This window comes from Hyla sarda, chromosome 5 (assembly GCF_029499605.1).
Source record: "Hyla sarda isolate aHylSar1 chromosome 5, aHylSar1.hap1, whole genome shotgun sequence".
In the NCBI taxonomy this organism is placed as follows: domain Eukaryota; kingdom Metazoa; phylum Chordata; class Amphibia; order Anura; family Hylidae; genus Hyla; species Hyla sarda.
The window spans coordinates 324,683,228-324,705,774 of record NC_079193.1 but is presented as its reverse complement, the minus strand read 5'-3'; the positions used below and the strand labels follow the sequence as shown (position 1 = coordinate 324,705,774).

The 22,547-nt window shown below is 42.9% G+C and overlaps 1 protein-coding gene across 3 annotated transcripts in view; it reads left to right on the top strand.

Annotated features, from left to right (window-relative positions):
* The first annotated feature begins 1,271 nt into the window (after positions 1-1,271).
* TMEM67 (transmembrane protein 67) overlaps positions 1,272-22,547 on the top strand; it is a 55,675-nt gene continuing 34,399 nt past the window's right edge. Inside the window, exons 1-12 of one of the 3 annotated variants that reach the window (XM_056522317.1) lie at positions 1,272-1,563; positions 6,592-6,677; positions 7,255-7,342; positions 8,712-8,811; positions 9,943-10,012; positions 13,818-13,892; positions 13,973-14,035; positions 16,882-17,036; positions 17,254-17,362; positions 19,210-19,302; positions 21,024-21,089; positions 22,283-22,439. In XM_056522317.1, coding sequence (XP_056378292.1) covers positions 1,362-1,563; positions 6,592-6,677; positions 7,255-7,342; positions 8,712-8,811; positions 9,943-10,012; positions 13,818-13,892; positions 13,973-14,035; positions 16,882-17,036; positions 17,254-17,362; positions 19,210-19,302; positions 21,024-21,089; positions 22,283-22,439 — 1,264 coding nt within the window. In that variant the 5' untranslated portion in view covers positions 1,272-1,361. Of the gene's footprint in view, positions 1,564-1,676; positions 1,776-6,591; positions 6,678-7,254; positions 7,343-8,711; positions 8,812-9,942; positions 10,013-13,817; positions 13,893-13,972; positions 14,036-16,881; positions 17,037-17,253; positions 17,363-19,209; positions 19,303-21,023; positions 21,090-22,282; positions 22,440-22,547 lie in introns of those variants that run through there. The other 2 variants (XM_056522316.1, XM_056522318.1) reach the window with 2 other exon arrangements.

Here is a 22,547-nt window from a genome sequence, read left to right as displayed (position 1 = left end):
TTGTAAATTACTTCTATTAAAAAATTGTAATCCACTACTTATTAGCTGCTGAATAGTACAGAGGAAATGGTTTTCTTTTTGGAACACAGAGCTCTCTCATGACATCATGACCACAGTGCTCTCTGCTGACATTTTAAGAACTGTCCAGAGTAGGAGAAAATCCCCATAGCAAACATATGCTGCTCTGGACAGTTCCTAAAATGGACAGAGATGTCAGCAGAGAGCACTGTGGTCATGATGTCAGCAGAGAGCTCTGTGTTCCAAAAAGAAAACCATTTCCTCTGTAGTATACAGACCCTAAAAAGTACTGGAAAGATTAACCCCTTAACAACCACGGACGTAAATGAAAGTCCTGGTTTGGTGGGACTTCCCGCACCAGGACGTACATTTACGTCCTGTGTATGAACACGAGCATCGGAAGGATGCTCGCGTCATGCACGGCAGGTTCCGGCTGCTAGCAGCAGCCGGGGACCCGCCCGTAATGGCAGACATCCGCGATCGTGCGGATGTCCGCTATTAACCCCTCATTTTAATCGTATTGACCCACAGAATAAAAAAACATGTAATTTTTACCGTAAAGTGTACAGTGTGAAAACAAAACCCTCCAAAATGTGCAAAATTTTGGTTTTCATTTAAATTTCCTCCCTAAAAAATTTTTTTGGGGGGGGGTTCGCCATACATTTTATGGTAAAAGGTTTCATTACAAAGTACAATTGGTCACCCAAAAAACAAGCCCTTATATGGGTCTGTAGATGGAAATATAAAAGAGTTATGGATTTTAGAAGGCGAGGAGAAAAAAACGAAAACGCAGAAATAAAATTGGACTGGTCCTTAAGGTGAAAATGGGCTTGGTCATTAAGGGGTTAAGATTTTTTTAATAGAAGTAATTTACAAATCTGTTTAATTTTCTGGCACCAGTTGATTAATAAAAAAAAAAATTTAAAAAAAGTTTTCCACGGGAGTACCCCTTTAACAGGCTAATGAGCTCTGGTAAAGTGAAAGCTGAGCTGTGATTGGTTGTTACAGGTAAATCACTCGACGTTGATAAATCTGAGCCATTATATATACTGCACAACCAATCAGAATCCAGCTCTTACGTCAGCTGAGGCTTTAGAAAATGAAAGCAGCCAGTTGATTAGTTGATATTAGTGTTTCCAAACCCATGTGTCTCCAGCTGTTACAAAACTACAACTCCCAGCATGCCCGGACAATACTGGGAGTTGTAGTTTTGCAACAGCTGGAGGCACATTTGTTCTGTGTGTATATTCTTCTCCCGGAAGAGGCTGCCATGTCCCTCGCTCCCCCCTCCTCCTGTCCCCACTTATCCCCTCTTCTCCTCCACCCCCTCCGCCTGTTCTATCATGGAGCCCGGCGGGAAGCGATTGTTCTCCGGCTCCCGGCTGCTTCCTTGGCTGTACATAGCCGCGGTGTGCCCGTCCTCCTCCGGCCTCGGATACTCCATCCCCCTGCAGCGGCCCCAGGACTGTACGGCTCAGCAGTACTACCACCCGGGGAGCCTCTCCTGCCTCCAGTGCCCGGATACACAGCGGCCCAGCCCGGACGGTAATAACACCGCACAGCGCCGTATACAGGCCCGGACTATTTATAAATATTTAAACAGAAGGGGAGGGGCGTGGCTCACAGCAACCAATCACATCACTGCGTTCGCTGTTTCCCCCTACACCGGAAAATGAAAGCAAGAATCTGACTTGTTACTATGGGCAACGGCTCCTCCTCCTCAGTGTATAAATGTGGCCTCATCCGGGACTCATTATGTTAGTGTGTGTATGTAGTGTTTATGTTACTCTAAGCTGTGCACATCCAGCTTGTATATGTGTATTTAACCCCAAGCCCCCCCCCAAATAGTTTGTGAGGGCCCAGTGGTCAGGCACCCACTGATAGTTTAAGGTGTTTTCCAGCCTTATAACATTCATGGGTCAATTTGACCCCTTAAAGGAGTAGTCCAGTGGTGACTCAGTGGTTTACAACTTATCCCCTATCTTAAGGATAGGGGATAAGTTGCAGATCGCGGGGGTCCGACCCCTGGGGCCCCCCGCGATCTCCTGTACGGAGCCCCGACAGCCCGCGGGAAGGGGGCGTGTCGACGGCCGACACGCCCCCTCCATACAACTCTATGGCAGACCCGAAGCGCTGCCTTCGGCAATCTCCGGCTCTGCCATTGAGATGTATTGAGGGGGCGTGTCAGCCGCCGCCTCGTGCGGGGGTCGACACCCGCTATCTCGGCGGAGAGCCGGGGCCCCGTACAGAGAGATCGCGGGGGGCCCCAGCGGTCGGACCCCCCGCAATCTCAAACTTATCCCCTATCCTTAGGATAGGGGATACATTTTTCACCACTGAACTACCCCTTTAAGGACGCAGGGTTTTTCATTTTTTCCTCATCACCTTCTAAAAATCATAACGCTTTCAATTTTGCACATAAAATTCCATATGTTGGCTTATTATTTGCGCCACCAATTCTACTTTGTAATGACAATAATCATTTTACCCAAAAATCTATGGCGAAACAGAAAAAAAAATTTCATTGAAGAGAAAATGTATGTAACTTTTGGGGACTTCCGTTTCTACGTAGTACATTTTTCGGTAAAAATAACACATTATCTTCTGTAGGTCCATACAATTAAAATGACACCCTACTTATATAGGTTGGATATTGTCGTACTTCGGAAAAAAATCATAACTACATGCAGGAAAATTTATACGTTAAAAATTCTCATCTTCGGACCCCTATAACTTTTTTTATTTTTCCGCTTACGGGCCGGTATGAGGGCTCAGTTTTTGCGTGGTGTTCTGAAGTTTTTATCGGTACCATTTTTGTATTGATCTGACTTTTTGGTCGCTTTTTATAAATTTTTTCATGATCTAAAAACTGGCCAAAAATACATTGACCTTGCAGTTTAATTAACAATATATTTTTATAGTTCGGACATTTCCACACGCGGCGATACCACATATGTTTATTTTTATTTACACAGTTTTTTTTTTTAAATGGGAAAAGGGTGGTGATTCAAACTTTTATTAGGGAAGGGGTTAAATGACCTTTGTTAACTTTGCAGTGTTGCACACACTGATCTTTTACCCTGATCCCTGTCAAGCCATAGCTTTGCATGGATCAGCAAGATAGGGGCTCGATTGCTCAAGCCTGTAGCTCAGGCTTGGAGCAATCAAATGCCGATCGGGCACGACGGAGCAAGGTAAGGGGGTCTCCGCTCGCGTCCTAGCTTATCGGGACATGGCGATTTTATCGCGATGTCCCGATCAGCCCTACTGAGCTGCCGGGAAGCGTTTACTTTCATTTTTAGACGTGGCAATCAACTTTGCTTGCCGCGTCTAAAGGGTCAATAGCATGCGGCACAATGATCGGTGCCGCACACTATTAGCCCAGGGTCCCGGCTATCGTTAGCAGCCGGGACCCACCCCATTTTAAACACCGGGACCGAGCGAGGGGCGTACAGATACGGTCTTTGTCCTGAAGGAGTTAAAAGGAGGACTCCAGCAAAAATTTTATTTTTAATTAACTTATCCCCTACTCACAGGTTAGGGGATAAGTAGCTGATCGATTGGGGCTCCGACCGCTGGGACGCAATCAGTGTTATCGGTGCTATGCAGTCTAAGGGCAGCTAAAGGCCAATCGGACCGCGAGGAGGAAGGTGAAGACCCCCCCCTGCCGTCCTCTCAGCTGATCAGGATATTGCGGTTTCACCGTGATGGTCCCGATCAGCTTTGCTGAGCTGCCAGGATACTTTTACTTCTGTGTGTCTGCTTGTAGCAGCAATCTGCTTCTATGAACAGACACTCAGAGATCTGCAAGTCTGTAGTATACAGCGCACGCATGCGCAGTTTACTCTTTGATATCGTGGCCGCTTTCGCTCTAGCTCAGGGAGCAGGGAAGCAACCTCGATGTCTCTGAGTAAACTGCGCATGGGCGCACGGTTTACTACAGACTTGCAGATCCCTGAATGTCTGCTTGTAGCAGTGGATTGCTGGTATAAGCAGACACACAGGAAACACGGGCACAGCAGGGAGCTTACTCTAGTGACAGTCATCAGTACATCCGCAGTGTGCACAGCTGCAGGGATTACATGGTTCTGTTATCGTAAAAGCAGGCCCACCAAAAAATCTATGGCTCATTCGTGCACCTTTTTCGTGCACCGTGCAAGGTTTTAGACTTGTAAAAATTTTTGTTTTCACAACGTTTGCTGCTTCAATGTTTTTAGATCTTTTAGTCATATGTTTCTATGGTTACTGATGTACAGTTGTAAGTTTTTAATAAGTTTTTAAACTTTTATTGACAAATACATCACATATACACAATGGGGGACATGTATCAAAGATTTTACCCCTGTTTTGTTTTTAAATTTTTGCGGAAAATTTTGCGCAAGCTGTTTTTTTGCATCCTTTTTTGCGTACATTCTGGTAGAGCATTTCCTCCAGATGTGTAGGTTTCGAGGTACCTTGGAGTGACTTATTTAGTACGCACAAATTTATTAATTGCGTACATTTCATTTACCCGCAGAAATCTTGCGCAATGGCCATATTTTTTAGGCAAATATAAGCCATCTTGGACTGCACGTAGCAAGATGCTCTACATCAACGATTCCATTTTTCAAAGAGTGGATTGAGGAGATTACTATATTTCTTGCAATTTATGAAACTCATTGCGCTTGATTGATAAATTTAGGGCTTCTGCGCATAATTTAGAATTCAACAAAAGGGGTAAACTGCTTCTACCATACACAAATAATGATACATGTCCCCCCAAAGACTCAATCCAGTGTTGATCCTGGCATACTGGATCAGCTTCTGGGGCAAATCCTGACTTATGACAACACATTCCTATCTAATCAGTGCTTTAACAGACATCTGTAGTGCAACATAAGGATAGGGGATAAGTTAGAAATCGCAGGGGGCTCCGAACACTGGGGCCCCCGCGATCTCCTGGACGGGGCTGCTGCAGTCTGCAGGAAGTTCCGTGTCGTCCCCAGCAGAAAGCTGCGACAGACACGCCCCTCCATGTATCTCTATGTTCCCCGTCATGCGGGGATGGAATGCCCCCTTTCCAGCATACTGCCACGGCCCTGTACAGAAGATTGCGGGGGCCCCACCGTGACCTATAACTTTTTACTTATTACAAGTTATGAATGTAAATATCAGAAAGAAACTCACGGCACTCGTAGAGGATGCAGTTTAAAAGCCTTTAATCCCGGTGGAGGTTCATACAGGCGTCGGGAGGGGAAGAATAGACGGGTCCCGTCTCATCTCCCCCTCCCGACGCCTGTATGAACCTCTACCGGGATTAAAGACTTTTAAACTGCATCCTCTACGAGTGCCGCGAGTTTCTTTCTGATATTTACATTTTGGACTTTGCATCTCGTTATATCACTGAGCACCGGACTAGTTGATGCCTTTGCTATCTTGGTATTCGTATACTTGCGAGCTGGTTTCCATGCAAAGGGTAGTATAGCAGTGCCGACTGTGTCTCTTTCTTTATCTATGATTATAAGTTATATTGCACTACAGATGTCCTTTAAGTCCGTTTGAAAACCGATGGCCACAACTGTAAATTATCACACGTAGCGTATACAGCATATTTTATGCTGCAGAAAATCTGCCAGGCAGCAGGAGATACGCAGTGTATTTTGCTACTGGGAGACACACACAGCTCCTCCGCTGCAGCCCTGTGTGCGCAGTGAGGTTTGGAGGTGGGGCCAGCATGTCAAAGTCACATCGCCACACTGGGCCCGACTCCAAACGTCACTATGCACACAGGGCTACGGCGGCCTTTGTCCAGGACAAAGCTCAAGTGGCGAAACGCGTCTGCGGTGTTGAGTCCCTGGGGTAAGGGGGAAGATTATATCTGACTGCAGTTTACCTTACTTCTCTGGGCTTATTGGAAGCCCTTTACATTTGTATATGTTTTTTCACTTGTCTGATCTTGGTGGGACTGTTAATCTCCATATACCTTCATGTGCAACATTTTTACTACTATTACTATATAGATTTACTATTATTATATTGCACATGTGAGTAGTGTTTACACATTTCGTGTCCCCTATATGTAGTTCCATATTAACCAATGCCCAATACCCTACCTTTTCTGTCTATGCCTGTTTTGCATTTTAATGAATTTACTGTGTTTTTGATTAAATTATAATAAAGCTGTAACCTTTTAACTACCTGGTCCTTCTTGTAGTTTTCGTGTTTGATAGGGTATTTTAATGTAATAGTGCTACCACTGGACCTGCCTTACTCTATGCACCCTTCATGTTTGGGGTAATTACTATAAAAATAAAAAGTTACACTCCCCTGCCTGGATTCCCCACTCCATCTGTTACAACAATGCGCAATTTCGGCTAAGAAGTGTTCTTTTGCTTCCACCCCAACACTGAGGAAGTGACTGCTCAGCTGTGATCTGCCTTGACCTGTGGTTGGCTGAGCGGACACTTCCTGTGCGTCAAGATGAAAGCAGGACATGCTGCACAGTCAGGACTGGGCAATGTCAGGACAGATGTGGTTGGGACAGGTAAATATAAAATTCTTCTTTTTTTCACTTTTTTGCTCTGTTTCTTTTAGGTACTTCATGTGAGTGTCTTCCTGGATATAAGCTTCTTTCTAAAAACGACAATGGCATCAGTTGCCAGAAGTGTCCAGACAACTTGGTGAGTAGTTGGTTGCAGTTTTAATTTTGTTGAGAATAGACTACATCTTCCATCTGATCAATCATCTGTGTGTTCTCGTATTAAAAAAGACCTGTATTCAACCCCCAAAAAATGAGATTACATTATCATTAAATAGCTTAGTGTACCCTGATCACCTTTTAACAGTTTCTTGATACACCCTTCTGATGTGAGGGTTTATAATTTGTCTGACAATTCAGGGGTTCCGTCTGATGGGCGTGAACTTTTATTATGGGAGTTACGGATGGGATTATACAGTCAGGGGGTGGGTGTCAGGTATACACGCCCCTCAGTGTACAACATCCACACCCCCTGACTGTATAATCTCGCCCATCACCGGATAGCCACTCCCATTTTTTAAATTAAATTCACGCCAATCTGACTGATTCCCTAAATTGTCAGACAAATTATAAACCCTCCTATCATTAGGGTGTATCAAGAAACTGTTAAAAGGTGATCAGGGTACACTTAGCAATGACAGTAAAATGAAACATTTTTTGGGATGGCCACATGTCCTCTTTAGAAGGCCATTTATGTAGGAATTTATGTTTTATTTCAGGGTGTTACAACTGATGGCTGGAATTGTATTAAATGTCCAGATGGATTAACTTTGTATGGCCATTGCATGTGTTCTGGGAAGATTCTGGGTAAGTTTTCAGTTTGTATAATGACAAATGCACATGAAATATTCCATCTGGTTTAGTAAAGGTGACTAGTTTTCTAGAATGTCTAATCTCCGGCTCCTTTCAGCAGAGTAGGCTTTTCTGCTGCACAAGAGCCTTCTCTGATGGCCTGCACTATAAACTCTTCCTTGTTAAAGGGGTATTCCTCCCATAGACATCTTGGTGGAGATTTATCAAAACCTGCCCAGAGAAAAGTTGCTGAGTTGCCCATAGAAACCAATCCGAGGACTTTTCAAAAATGAAAGAAGCGATCTGATTGGTTGCTATGGGCAACTGGGCAACTTTTCCTCTGGACAGGTTTTGATAAATCTCCCCCCTTATCCCCTATCCAAAGGATAGGGGATAAGATGTCTGATCACAGGGGTCCCTCCACTGGGAACCCCCACGATATCCGTGCAGCAGTCGGCATTCTGTGCCAATTGCCGCTACAGTCTCATAAAAAGCTTTGTTTCCGGGACTGGAGATGTAGCGTTAAGTCATGTCCCCTCCATTCATGTCTATGGGAGGGGGCGTGATGGCCATCACGCCCCCTCCCCTAGACATGAATGGAGGGGGCGTGGTGTGACGTCACGAGGGGGAGTGGTGTGACGTCTCCAGTCCTGGAAATATACACTTAGGTGCTGATAAAGTCTGGGATGCTGGTGAAATGTGAGTGTGACTAAGGGGGCTTCTACACATTACAGTAAACCCAAGCGGTTACCCAGTACTTTGTCCTTTGTACTTTGAGAATTTTCACAGTTTACCGCAAGTTTCTGAGGATTTTTGGCAAATGCACACAAAGCACAGGATGACTGCATGGGCTACTGTGATATGTACGGGTACCCTTACGATATTAGCCCAAGCAGAGACCCATTGGTAGATAGTTGCTTCGCTGTCCACAGGTGGGGGCTGGTTTAGCTAATATTCTTAGTCCTGTTTCAGTGCTCTTTTATGGGACAGATATAGCATAGTTTCCCCCCTTCAGCTCCTTTATGGTTTTCCGACCACCTTCGGTGGCCGCAAACAGGCTAGAGTTGGCCAGGAAGGTGAATTGAGGCACATGGATAATGCCTTTTAAGGCTCTGTTCACGCACAGTATGCTATAATTTGTTAGGCTGTTGGGCTCAGTTGGGGTTTGTCAGGTGCTGCATCCAGCAGTCATTTTTGTATTTTTGCTTTATGTTACAAGGCCTAATGGTAGTGTGAACAGAGCCCTTCTCTTTTTTCATAGAAAATAAAATGGTGTGTTTACTGCTATAATGTTTTCCGCTTTAGCACTCACTGCTACCCCCATTTATAGTGATGAACTGTTTGCTAAGAATATCCATTTTATTTGCTCATTCATTTCATTTAGTGGAAAGAGATATCAATGGGACATTGCTGCATGAAGCTGAATGTGTTGATTGCGAAGGGTCTGAGCCATCCTTTACATGGCCTGATGCTCCTGGAATCCGGTATGATCTTTGAAAATTATGATTATTATGTTGCAAAAAAAATCACAGAAAAAATGTCTGTACTTACTGACAGAGGGGCAGATAAAAACCATAATGCTACATTTTAGGAGGTCGCACAGGTGCAAAATACTCATGAACAGACTACACCTCACCTACAATTTATAATTAGTATTATGCTTGTTCATAGATAAGGCTTCTATAGGCTGCCAGTCACACAGGTATGTGTAGTATACTATGCTGCTTTACAGACTATTAGTGACGCCTATACTATTCAATTAGACCGGATGCCCTGCACATTCTAAGGACACCACAAAGTACTGACAATCAGGTACTTTACACCTTTTACCCTATTCAGATTATTTGCACACTTTGACGGTGAAGACTAGGTTCCCATCTGCATCAGAAGCCTTGTTCTGGGCCATTTAAGTGACTAGACCAGTAGTTTGTCCAAGGGGTCCATCAGGCTTTGTTGGTTTCCATAAGGCAGAGGACCAGCTAGCTCCACTTTCTGCTGCTGAACGGAATCTATGATGGAGGCCCTGAAGGCAAATTTGAACCTAGCCATGTAGACATAAAATGCATCCAAAACTGGGACCTCTGGACTATTTGTTTTCAATGAATTAAATAAAATTTGTCTTGACTTGGTGCTGGATCTCCATTGATTTTTTTGGGAATTGTCATACCATAAATTCGGAGAAGTCTTCATGCACAGGAGACCATTATTGACTTGTTGGTAAGACCTAGTTTTCACATGGCATGGTGAGCTGTAGTGATCTGTTTTACTGCGCATCTTTTTTGTTTTCCTGTTGAGAAAATACTTCACAAGAGGCCTTTCATCCATTGCAAGAAATCTGGCCTGTCTGGAATTATGTAAATGAACCTCTGTATATATTCAGAGGGATACAGTTTAGGCAGTCTATCCCACTTTATTACAGATCTGTAACATGCTCTGGTGCGTTTGGCTATAACCGTGAAACAATTTTCACACGTTTCGCCACATTTCTTTATGTCACTATATGCGGGAACACAGTGATGCTTGGCTTCATCCGAGACTGTAATTCATGTATGTATTTTGTGTTCTTCGGTGCCATGTAATACTGACATTTATATACTAGTTTATTATTATTCTAGGTGTGAGAGATGTCATCAGACATATATCAATAGGACCAACTCATGCCACTGTTACCAGCCAAATATTTTGGTAAGTAACTTAAAATTAACATAAAGGGCAACTGCTTGATATTACACCATGGCCTATTAATTCACGTCCTTATTCCCTTCTTCTCAACGTTTGAATTCCAAACTATGAGACATTTTAAGACATGCCCCATAGTAACTTTAATGAGCACAAGCACTGCCCCTTTTAATAGGGTTGTCCTGGGATCTAAAAATCCCAGGCACCCTCAGCTCTTCACTACAGAGCTTGTGCCATAACTTTCTGACTCACGATACAGAGCATGTACTAAGTTGTGAGGGAAACCCCACCTATATGTAATGGCCAATGGTTGCACAATATCGCTAAAGGTTGCGGCAACTTAGCCGGGTAACATGGCTCTTCCCCTTGAAGCAGGAAGAAAGTTATCAGGACATGTTGGCACAGACTCTGAAGTGGCAACCACTTTAAACCTGTAGAAACCAGGCATACATGATTTTCATGGTGATCATTTAGGAGCTGTGGCTACGCTGCTTAATATATATATAGCAGGAGCATTCCAATGCTGCTTATATTCCATAAATACTCCTAATGTCCCTCCTGCCTTTAAAACATTTTTCCAAGCTTTAAAAAACTGTGTATAATAACTTTCCCCTTGCTCACATTGTGTGAGCTCCCAACAGGAGAAAGTGGGTGTTCCCCAGCAGGCGCGACATCACTGAAGCCTGAGAGAGCTGTGCCTCACCATGACCCGCACGCACTTCCTGAGTTTGGTCTCCTGCCAGGCCGGGAGGAGACCAAACTAACTGTTTGACTTGCGCAGGGTACAGAACAGACCCACCTAGTGGCCATTTTTTCAATCACATTAAAAGCATATAAAGGTTGAGAATTTTCAAGTAAATAACAAAGTGTCTCATAGTTACATAAGGAACAATATATTTAAAGTTTAATTTGGTGACAGGTATTTGATGATAAGAATCCACTGATGAAGTGAGGAGCCAATACCATCTGGGTGTTAAGTTCTGCAAAGTGAAAATTTAGCTTGAAAAACTCCCGGTGGTATGTACTAGCTGAATTAGATAAGGAAAGACTATAGAGAAGATGTCAATGATATAATTCTGTATTCTCCTCACTATGTCCCATCACAGCTGGAGTCACTTGTAAGTTCTGCAGTAATGATTGATAAAACAACAACTTCCAGCATAACCTTACCACTGCTTAGGTCATACTAGGAGCTGTAGTTTTAAATGTTTTTTTCTTACTTTACAATTGGTATATTTCATTATTATAGTGGAAACGGTACTCTACAACGCACCAACACCACTGCCGTTCATCACAACAGTCTAAAAAAAATACTTTGGTTGTAGGGGGGGGGGGGGGGGGGATGGGGTGACACCATTTTCTACCGCACCGGGTGACACCAACCCTAGCAACATGGTTACTTCCTCCTGCTCTCCTCCTCCCATACAGTCAGGGGCGGACAAATCCTATGTGCAGCATGTTCAGCTGCACAGGGGCCGCCACTACACATGGGCCCTCAGGCACTGGCCAAGGGCCCCCTTGAGAGAGGTGCAGCTGGTGAGAATCCAGGACAGTTTTCCCGATCCCCACTCAGACAAGCACTATTTTTTTTTTACAATCCCTGCGCTGCTCCTGCTCCGGTATCATTAGGGAGACAGGCAGTAGCGCAGGGATGAAGGTATCTGATTCATGGCTCCGCCCCCAGCACAGGAAGAGGACGGAGGCCGAGAGCTGACCGGCCTCCCAGGAGCACAGCGGCTGTGAGGGGAAGTTATGTCCCCTGTCCTGCCTCTCTTCTCACTAGCAGTATAACCTGGGGCTGGGGGGTAGCAGCCCAGTGGGGTCACTTTCACCTGCGGTGTCCACAGGTCACTTACAGGTCACATTAAAAGAAAAAATTTGGGCAAAAATTGTGGCAAAAATGGCGCGGTTTTTACCGCGATTTCGAAAAATCGCGGTAAAACTGCGCCATTTCTGCCGCGATTTTTCAAAAAAAAAATTCTTGTAATGTGACCTGTAGGTGACCTGTGGACCCCGGGCATGCTGGGAGTTGTAGTTTTGCAACAGCTGGAGGCACACTGGTTGGTAAACACTGACATAGATAGATTGACTGGGCATAGATCAGTGTTTTCCTACCATGGTGCCTCCAGCTCTTGCAAAACTACAGTCTAAGCATGCTGGGAGTTGTAGTTTTGCAACAGCTGGAGACACCCTGGTTGGAAAACACTATCTACCTATCGATCTATCCATCCCACAGGGTGCCTACAGCTGTTGCAAAACTACAACTCCCAGCATGCCTCAACAGCCAAAGGCCCAGGAGTTGTAGTTTTTTAGTTTTGCAACATCTGGAGGCACCCTGGTTGGTAAAAAGATATCCATGTCCTATCTATCTATCTACTGTATCTATCTTATATCTGTCTATCTCTATCTATCATCTATCTATCCATCTAATATCTATCTATCTATCTATCTATCTCATATCTCATATTTATCTCCTACCTGAACAATTGATGTATGGGGGAGGGGGGGGGGGGCAGGCACGTTCTCTGCACAGGGGCCCTATGCTGTCTGTGTCGGCCCCTGCATACAGTTACATGGTTGTAAACACTAGAAGAAGCTATTGGGGAGGGAGAGTGTAACTCCGCATGTGGAGAAATCACACAGACATAGTAGTGTCAGAAGAGAACACATAGCAGAATCTGCAGGGTGGGAGGAGTGCAGATAGTGGAGGCAGCAAAAGAGAAATGAGATAACTCCTACCCCCTTAGCATTATGCATGTGTGTATGGAGGAGAGGAGATACATACATTGTAGAAGAAGAATGAATGAAGAAGGAATCTGATCTGATCTATAACACATTGTATAGGCAGCAGCCTTCAATGGCTGCATATCAGAGGGTGTGAAATCACACATATGATTACTTGTATACTTATATTACAGTGTGTTAAAGGTAAAGTCTTGGAGTTTTAGGTATAACATTTTGCAGTGCTGTAGCTTATAAATTAGAGCATTGACAGGGAGAGAAACAGAGCACTAAATAAGATATAGGCTATATATTGTAGACTACCTGTCACTAATATCTATCTATCTCATATCTATCTATCTATCTATCTCATATCTCATATTTATCATAGACTACCTGTCACTAAGTAAATTTTTACAAAATAACTAATATAAACCTCCCTACTTACACCTAACACCCCTCCTGCTTTTTATTTTATTTTTCTAGCTTCTAAATCTGGTTTTTCATACCTAAATGGCTGCTTACTGTCTGTGAGCTCCGTGCAGAGGGAGGTGGCATTCTCCAGCAGGCACAACGTCATCTGAAGTCCTGCCGGGGATCACTTCTGCCCTCTCTCTATGCTGAGCTTCTATGGAGGTGGGAACATGTAGATGAGGCGCGCTGCATGCGGCCGTGCACAGCGCTCGCTCTCGCCTGTTTCATATACAGGCAGAGAACAAGGACTTTGACTAGATCCAGACCGCATTTCTGGACTTTGGTCTCTTCCCAGGCCAGCAGGAGACCAAAGTCTGTGCTTGTGAGGGGAGCGTATGCCGTCTGGACCTAAAGGGAAACCCCCTAGTGGCCATATTTATAAGGCCACAAAAACATATAAAACTTACTTTTTTTTACTGCGTACAATAGTAAGTTTATTTATTTAACATATGGAGTGAACTATCAAAAATGAGTTTTAATGACAGTGCCCATTGTTACAAAACATGGTAAAAGACCTAGTGGATTTGATGTTAAAGGCTCTTGTAGTTTATATTTGTTTGTTACAGCCCCTGGATTCTTTTGTCAAAGTGCACTGACACTACCTATGTTTTTCTAGGCTGGGGGCATATGTTTTAATGGAGCAGGTGATATTTTCTCCAGAGTTATTTCGACAATCCGATTTGGGCAGCTAGTAAGTACCTGTATTTGGCTCATTTGACTTTATGTATGATGTGAAGAGTATAAACCTAAACATCTGTCATATGTTTTCAGGGGATATTATTACGGTCGGAGTGGTTTTCTATGCACTTGCAGGCATCAGCGGCAGCTTGTCTGGTATGAATTCAGAGTATATCCGCGTGATTATTATAATGTATGTGTACAGTATTATAATGTATAATGCAAAAATATTGTCCTAATTCAAAATTCTGAGCTGATTTGTTTCTTAAAAAAATCTTTATAGAGACTGGAGAGTTGTTTTTCTGATACAGAGTTCCAAATCCCCTGCATAGACATAGATTAACCCCTTGAGGACACAGAAAATTTTCATTTGTGTTTTAATTTTATAGGTTCACACTGAGAATCTCTGGCCGGAAAAATTCTAGACGGATATTGTCTTAGTTGGTACTAGGACCGCGTAGACATTGCTGTCCCCATAGACTGCAATATTTGCGAGGCGATTCTGCCTGAAGAAAGAACAAGTTATAAAATTCCGTAGTGTGTACCGTGCCGCAGAATCTCATTGCCAGCAATGTGATTCTGCTGCACCAGAAGTTCCGACCGAAATTCCTAAGCGGAATTCCGGTGGTAAATTCTGTAGTGTGAACCTAGCCTACCTCTTTAAATTTCACATCCTCATGGCCATATGAGGGATTGTTTTATGCAGGATCAATTGTACTTTGTGATGAAATCACAAATTTTGCCACAAAATATTTGCCAAAACAAAGAAATTTTTTTTTTTGAGGGTGACATTGAACCCCACACACACACAATTTTGCAATTTTTGGGGTTTTCATTTCTACACAGTACGCTTAGCGGTAAAATTATATGTTCTCTTTATTCTGTAGGTAAATTAAACAATGATACACAATTTATATACCGTAGGTTTTGTTTTATTTTACTACTATATATTTTTTTTACTTTTACTCCTCTGGAAAAAAACATTATTATTTTATTTTATTTTTTTAAATCAACTGGTGCCAGAAAGTTAAACAGATTTGTATTTAAAAATTTTAATCCTTCTAGTATTTATCAGCTTCTATTTGCTCCACAGGAAGTAATTTTCTTTTTGAATTTCCTTTTCAGTCTGACCACAGTGCTCTCTGCTGACACCTCTGTCCATTTTTGGAACTGTCTGGAGCAGGAGAGGTTTTCTATGGGGATTTGCTTCTACTCTGGACAGTTCCTAAAATGAACAGAGGTGTCAGCAGAGAGCACTGTGGTCAGACAGAAAGGAAATTAAAAAAGAAAATAACTTCCTGTGGAGAAAATAGAAGCTGGTAAGTAGGGGTGTGAATCGCCAAGAATGTGGCGATACGATTCGAATCGCGATACCAGTGTGGCGATTCGATATATCCCGATATATCGCGATACCGTTTAGGTGACGATACATCACGATATATCCCGATACATCGCCCACTTGGGAGCATTCATAGATCCCAATAAACGCCGCTGTCAGCTTTGACAGTGGCGATCTAGTAGTCCAACGCGCACTTTTCTAATTTTATCCCGTCCGGGCTGCAAAATAAAAAAAAACACACTTTCTCTTACCTGCCAACGAGCCCCCGGAGCTCCGGTACACTCCGGTACAGGTGTTCGGTCCCCGGGCTGTATTCTTCTTACTTCCTGTTAGTCCGGCACATCACATGGAGCTTCAGCCTATCACCAGCAGAGGCGGGACATCGCTGCGGCCGGTGATAGGCTGAAGCTCCGTGTGACGTGTCGGGCTAACAGGAAGTAATAAGAATACAGCCCGGGGACCGAACACCTGTACCGGAGCTCCGGGGGCTCGTTGGCAAGTAAGAGAAAGTGCGTTTTCTTTTATTTTGCAGCCCGGACGGGATAAAATGAGAAAAGTGCGCGCCGGAGTACTCCTTTAATAGCCAGCCGCGGCGATCGCCGCATGCTGGCTATTAGCGGCGACCCCCGGCTACTGAGAACAGCTGGGGGCTGCAGAGTATGGAGCGGGCACGAGTCCGGAGCCCGCTCCATACACAATGCAGAGCACCGCATGCTGGATACTAGCAGCGGTGATGCATCAGCGGCCCCCGGCTACTGAAATCAGCCGGGGGTCGCAGAGTACGGAGCGGGCACGAGTCGGAGCCCGCTCCATACACCCAGAGCGCTGCCGCGTCAGATCCGGCCTGCCCGGCTCCACAAATGTGGAACTTGTATCTCCTGATGCCCGGGACATGCTGTTCCGGGCGTCAGGAGATACAAATTCCACATCCCTAAAAGAATCGATTCAAAAATATTTTGAATCTATTCAGTATCGCCAAATGAAAAAATCGCGATAATCGCGCGAATCGATTTTTTCTTACATCCCTACTGGTAAGTACTGGAAGGATTAAGATTTTTAAATAGAAGTAATTTACAATTCAGTTTAACTTTCTGGCACCAGTTGATTTAAAAAAAAAAGTTTTCCAGGGGAGTAACCTTTAAGAAAATAAGTATGCTTAAAATTGCCCTTTTCTGACCCCTAAAACTTTTTTACTTTTCTGTGAGCCGTATGAGCTGTATTAGGGATAATTTTTTGCGCCATGATCTTTATTTTTTTAATTCCCATTTTTGTTTATATGGAACTTTTCGATCACTTTTTCTTCCTTTTTTTTTTTTTTTTTCTAATATATGAAGTGACCAAGAATTGTTAATTCTGACATTTGGTATGTTTTACCTTTACCCCATTCACCGTGCGGTTTCATTAATGTTATATTTCAATAGTTCCGACATTTCTGCATGCGGTGATTCGGATTTTAATATATATAGAACGCATTGCTAAGCGTTATATATGGTGAAATCTGATGATTGGTTCCCTTTACGCAGCGTGTTGGATGTCTGAAGCTGCCACCAGAGGGAATTTGCTCCATGCAATCTTATTATATTAAAGGGGTATATGCTTTAAAATCTCATTAAAGTAAATATATGCTTTGTATAATTATTCCCGTTTCATATCCATTTTGTAGCTGTTCTCCAATCAGACAGCATGTCAAGCATTGGGGAACATGTGCGTGATGAACATGCATTATACCAGCCTCCAGAGCGCTGATGCCTGTGGTCTCTTCCGATACATATTCACCAATACAGCTGCACTTGGAGTGGTTCACTCCATTTCTTTCTGGTAAAGAATAAAACCAAACCCTTACTGCAGTGTTTCACAACTAACGTGCCTCCAGCTGTTGCAAAACTAGAACTCCCAGCATGCCCGGACAGCCAAAGGCTGTCCGGGTATGCTGGGAGTTCTAGTTTTGCAACAATCGAAAGGAACATTGGTTGGGAATCTTTGCTCTACTGCACACATCTTCAGTGTGATAAAATGTAGTGTTGTGTATTCACAGGAGAACCAATATCCCTTGGTTGTATTATGATGACCAGCCAGGTTTAGCAGCCCGAGTCCTTACAGCTTTTCCGTTTCCAGAAAACTTTAGCTTCAAGTTAAATGATCAGGTGAGTAAACATCTCAATTTGCTGGAAAGCTGATCATATGATGGGTCATAAAGGCGTAGAAGAGAGGTAACAGTGGGCACATTTATTAAAGAGGTTATCCAGGATAAGAAAAACTGCGGATTTCGTCCGAAAAACAGCGCCACGTCTGTCCTCAGGTTGTGTGTGGTATTACAGCTCAGTTCCATTGAAGTGACTGGAGGCAGGTTGTAATAGCACACACAACCTAAGGACAGGGGTGATGCTGTTTTTGGAACAAATTAGCTCTGTTTTACTATTCCTGGACAACCCCTTTAAATGGTTTATCTGGACCTGAAAATTCATATCCTTAGGATAGCCCACCAATAGTAGATTGCTTGGAGTACAACTCAGGACAGCCCTGCTTGAACTCACCTAAGCACAGCAGCCCTTTCCAGCAGGGGTAGCTTCCCACAGGGATATTATAATAATGGCCTATTATAAGGATAAACAGGATAGGATAGAAATTTTTAAAATTCTGAATAATGTAAATAATGTATGTGGTGTCCCGGTACCGTATTGCATACCGTAACTTGTATGGTGGTCCCCAAAGTCAGAGTTACTACGCTCAGGTAGGGTCCCTCAAGTGGGACAGCCCCTAGTCGCCTCTTTTCTATTCTAATTCTATGATGTTTTTATGTACATATTTAATAATGTATATTTAATATAATGTATAGTATACTTACCTTGTTAGCGTCGCAGGACCTTCGGTCATGTGAGTATGTTAATTCCTCTATGGTATGTTGGAGGACCTTTTGGAGGTCCTTGGGTCACATAGTTACCCATAACTCTATGTAAAGGTAATTGACAGAAGTATTGGACCAATTAGCTCTAGTCCAGCCCCTGCCCATATAAGGGAGCTGTAGCCAATTATCCCTATCTTGGGTTGCTGCTTTCGTGGATGCCGGACTAGCAGGACGGATCTGCGCAACTTTCAAAGACACGCTAGGCCAGAAAACCTACCGGCCTCAGCCTAAGCTAAACCGTGAGTTCTAAACTAATCCCCGTTAAAGCTAGCGTGACTACTGGACCGAAACTAAATCCCCTAAATCCAGTGGATTGCATAAAGCTTGCATAAAATCTTCAGCAAACTCTCCGGTTGTGGACATTCCATTATTCTATACCTCCCTATCGCTCTTGGGAACGGTGGCGGTAGGACAAGCATTACAGAGGAGCCCTCACCCTGGCGTCACGAATAGAAAGGGTTAACCAGACACCCTTTAGTCACCACACAGCTAAACCCCATATACCCTACTCCCCCATCTATCACATGTAAGTCTGAATAATTTAAAAAAAATTATACAGAATAAAAGTGGACCATCTATTTCCATATCGTAGACATGGGACTATAATGTGAGGGCAGGGCTTACTGATCCTAGTCTTCTTCTGCAGACAGAGCAGCGGCAGAGGATCCTGCTGCAGTCAGTTGCCTTATATATATATATATATAGTGATAACTCTTCTTGAGAAGATCACCATTGCTGGTGTGTGGAGCTTCAAAGGCCATTAGCACTCCACTGGGCATTCTGGGAACTTATTGAGTTTTAGAAACTTATTGGCATTTAATGCCAAGCCAGAGATCTCTTCAGAAAGAAATAATACCTCACCTTTCCTTCTGGAGATCTCATTGGCTTAGCAATAAATACCAACAAGTTTCTAAAACTCTAACTGGCGTGAAAAGCTGAAAAACTACCTAAAAAGGTGGTGTAGGTGAGATGCTTTGCACATTCCCTCTTAATACATATATAGATTTTAGGTTTAGTGTTTCCTATACTTCAAACAGTCTTAAAGCACTGGATTTATATAGACTTTTACTTTTTCATGTCTTCTAGACCCGGAACATAAACCTCAGATTTTTAGCAGCACTTTATGATATTCGGGGAAAGTTCATTGAATGGAGGTCGCTGAATGGAGGCCTGTTACAGGTAACTAAGGACACATTACAAAGAACCTGAATCTACAACAAATTACTTTAAATGTAAACCAGAAATGTGTAGAGGACAGGTAGAAAGGAATACAAATGCAAGGTTGGGTTACTTTGGGATTAATGGTAATCTGTAACCGTGAAGACACCTAAAAGCTGTAAACACAAAAATAGAAAGATTATTTAAAGATTAAAAGATATCACCTATCCCCCACACTGGAAACTCCACTGATCTTTTCCACAATGCTTAGGGGATAACCTTTAATCATCCAAGCTTGCATGACTTCTCAATGGGGGGAAAGAAAAAGTCCCTGCCAGACATCTCTGGCAACATCTAATTTCTTAAGAACAAACAATGTGGAATGTTGAAATCCAACATGTTCAAAGCTTCTCTTACCTTTACATCTGCTATTGGGGGAAAAACAGAACAACCCTATTTACATTGGATATTCAAAATCAGCAGCTTGAGCCAAGTTTGTGTAATGTGTGTCTCATGTGTATGGGTACCTTTTAGACTGATTTATTGCCCTTTCTAATATGGATAATAGCTAAACCCTGTCTCCTTTAAAGTGTACCTGCCGTCAACAAAAACTTTTGGTATATTGTAGATAATACCATTATATGTATATTTGCAATATACATTGGTTACAAAATGTCTATACTTTTGGGTGAAAAAGTGCTATCCCTGCTTGTCCTGTGTACACTTCCTGTATTTGGACTCTTCATAGAGACACACAGGCAATAGTTGCAGGGACAAATATATACATATTTTTTAACCAATGTATATTACAAATATACATATAATGGTATTATCTACATTATGTAAAAAGTTTTTGTTGATGACAGGTACACTTTAACTCTTTAAATGGGCACTGTCAGATACAAAAACTTTTGATATGTTGTAAAGCATGCAAAACCAATAGGTTTGGCAATTGCATTCATTAGATAATTTTCAGTATTTCATACCGAAAAAGCCAATCAAACAACTGTCCCCCCTGCCTGCTTTGACACATACTAGTCCTGCTGTGTCCATGCAGCATCACCTATGTCATGGACACACTTCCTTGATTGACAGCTGTGAGCGCAGGGCTCAGAGCTGGAGGAAAAATCCTCCCACTGTCAGTTTGTGTCCCGCTACTGTCAGTGAGGACAAGCTGGGAGTTGTAGTTTTGCTAATGCTAGGGGAGATGTGAGCAGACAGCATACTGAGTGAGGGGGCGGAGACCTGCACAGTGAGGCCACGCCCCTCCCTTTGAGAGGAATTCAGACTAGTGAGCTAAATTAAAAGTATAATGAAAAAAATAATAAAGGTGCTAGACACATAAAAATTAGATGTACATGATCAGGATTAGGTACTGAGGGATATATAATATATATTTTTTTGTTGGATCTGACGGGTACGCGTTAACTCTGCACCAATCCTGTACTAAAACTGTCCTAAATTGTCTCTGCCTGATTTTTGCAAGACTTTGGGGGAGATTTATCAAAACCTGTCCAGAGGAAAAGTTGCTGAGTTGCCCATAGCAACCAATCAGAATGCTTCTTTCATTTTCAGAAGCGATCTGATTGGTTGCTATGGGCAACTCAGCAACTTTTCCTCTGGACAGGGTTTGATAAATCTCCCCCTTTGTATATTATTGATTCCTGTCTGTTTTCTACACATTTAGTGTCTTTGATCACATAATCAAAAATATATTTTAATTTCATTTTGTTTCTCTGCAGCTTTGTCCTGGCATTACCAAACGCTTGGATGCTGCATTTATTTTCGGAACAACATATGAGCAAAATGTAAGAGATTACTAATACTATGGGTCCACTAGTATTATAGTGCTTATATAGCATTATAGATCTTATAAGTGATAAAACAAAGATTATATAAAAAATTATATATATATTGTGAATTCTGTATGTTGAGGTAATGGACCTATCCAGTGACATTGCTTATGGTGCTTATTAAAGGGGTTTTCCAGTTTTTTTTTTTTTCTCTTCAGCCTTTAAGCCCATGATGCCAAATTATAATACCGTGTAATATGCTTTTATTATCTTCATGCAGCATTTTGCCCCATTTTCTTGCAGGGAACCCACACCCAGAAGTGCTGTAGTGAAAGTCTTTTTATTTTACTGTTGTTTCTGACCTTTCCCAGCATTCCATACGGTCAGAGACAATATTTCATAAGTCACATGGTCTCCAGGAGGTGTGGCTATGCTGCGGTGGGTGGGTGAATAGCAGGGTAGAAAGGATTTACTGAAGTAATGCTATCCACCCACCCACCGCAGCATAGTCATGCTCCTGAAGACCATCTGACTTATGACATTGTCTCTGGGCGCATGGAATGCTGGAAAAGGTCAGAGACAACAGTAAAATAAAGAGACTTGTACTACAGCACTTCTGGGTGCGGGTCCTGTGCATGAAAACGGGATAAAGCTGTGCACGGAGGTAATAGAATATTACACAGTATTCTAACCTTGCATCATGGGCTTCAAAGATGAAGAAAAAAAAATCTTGGAATACCCCCTTTAATAAGTATGGAATACCCCTTTAGGAAAAATGTGTGTTATGTTAAATGTAATATTCTTTTAATTTACTTTGGTCTATACATATAGATTTGTTTAAAGGGGTACTCCGCTGCTCAGCGTTTGGAAAACTGTTCCAAACGCTGGAGTCGAGAGCTCGTGATGTCATAGCCCCTTATGACGTCACGCCCCACCCCCTCAATGCAAGTCTATGGGAGGGGGCGTGACGGACGTCACGCCCCCTCCCATAGACTTGCATTGAGGGGGCGGAGCTTGACATCATGAGGGGGCAGGGCTATGACGTCAAAAACTCCCGCGCAGGCTCCAGCATTCGGAACAGCTTGTTCCAAACGCTGAGCAGCGGAGTACCCCTTTTTTAAAGATTCCTGGTTATGACTGCATTACAGAAGTATCACACTTTGAAAAGATTTATATTGACATAAACACATGTACTCACTTTTATGCAGTGTGAAATATCCATCTCCAAGCTTCTATATGATCATCCTGAACCCGTGTTCTTTGATGTGTATCTAACCTATGGGGAGAGTGATGGGCGGCAGAACATCTGGCCTGTCCCGGTCTTGAACCTAAACCTGCAGCACAATGAACAGTATATCAATATGGGTAAGTCCTATAGATCATAAAGATGTTTGCTCTGTAATGCTCCTGGACATTTTTTTTAGCTTTTAGCAGTTCTTTTACAGCAGTTTGTCCATCTCTGTTCATTGTGTT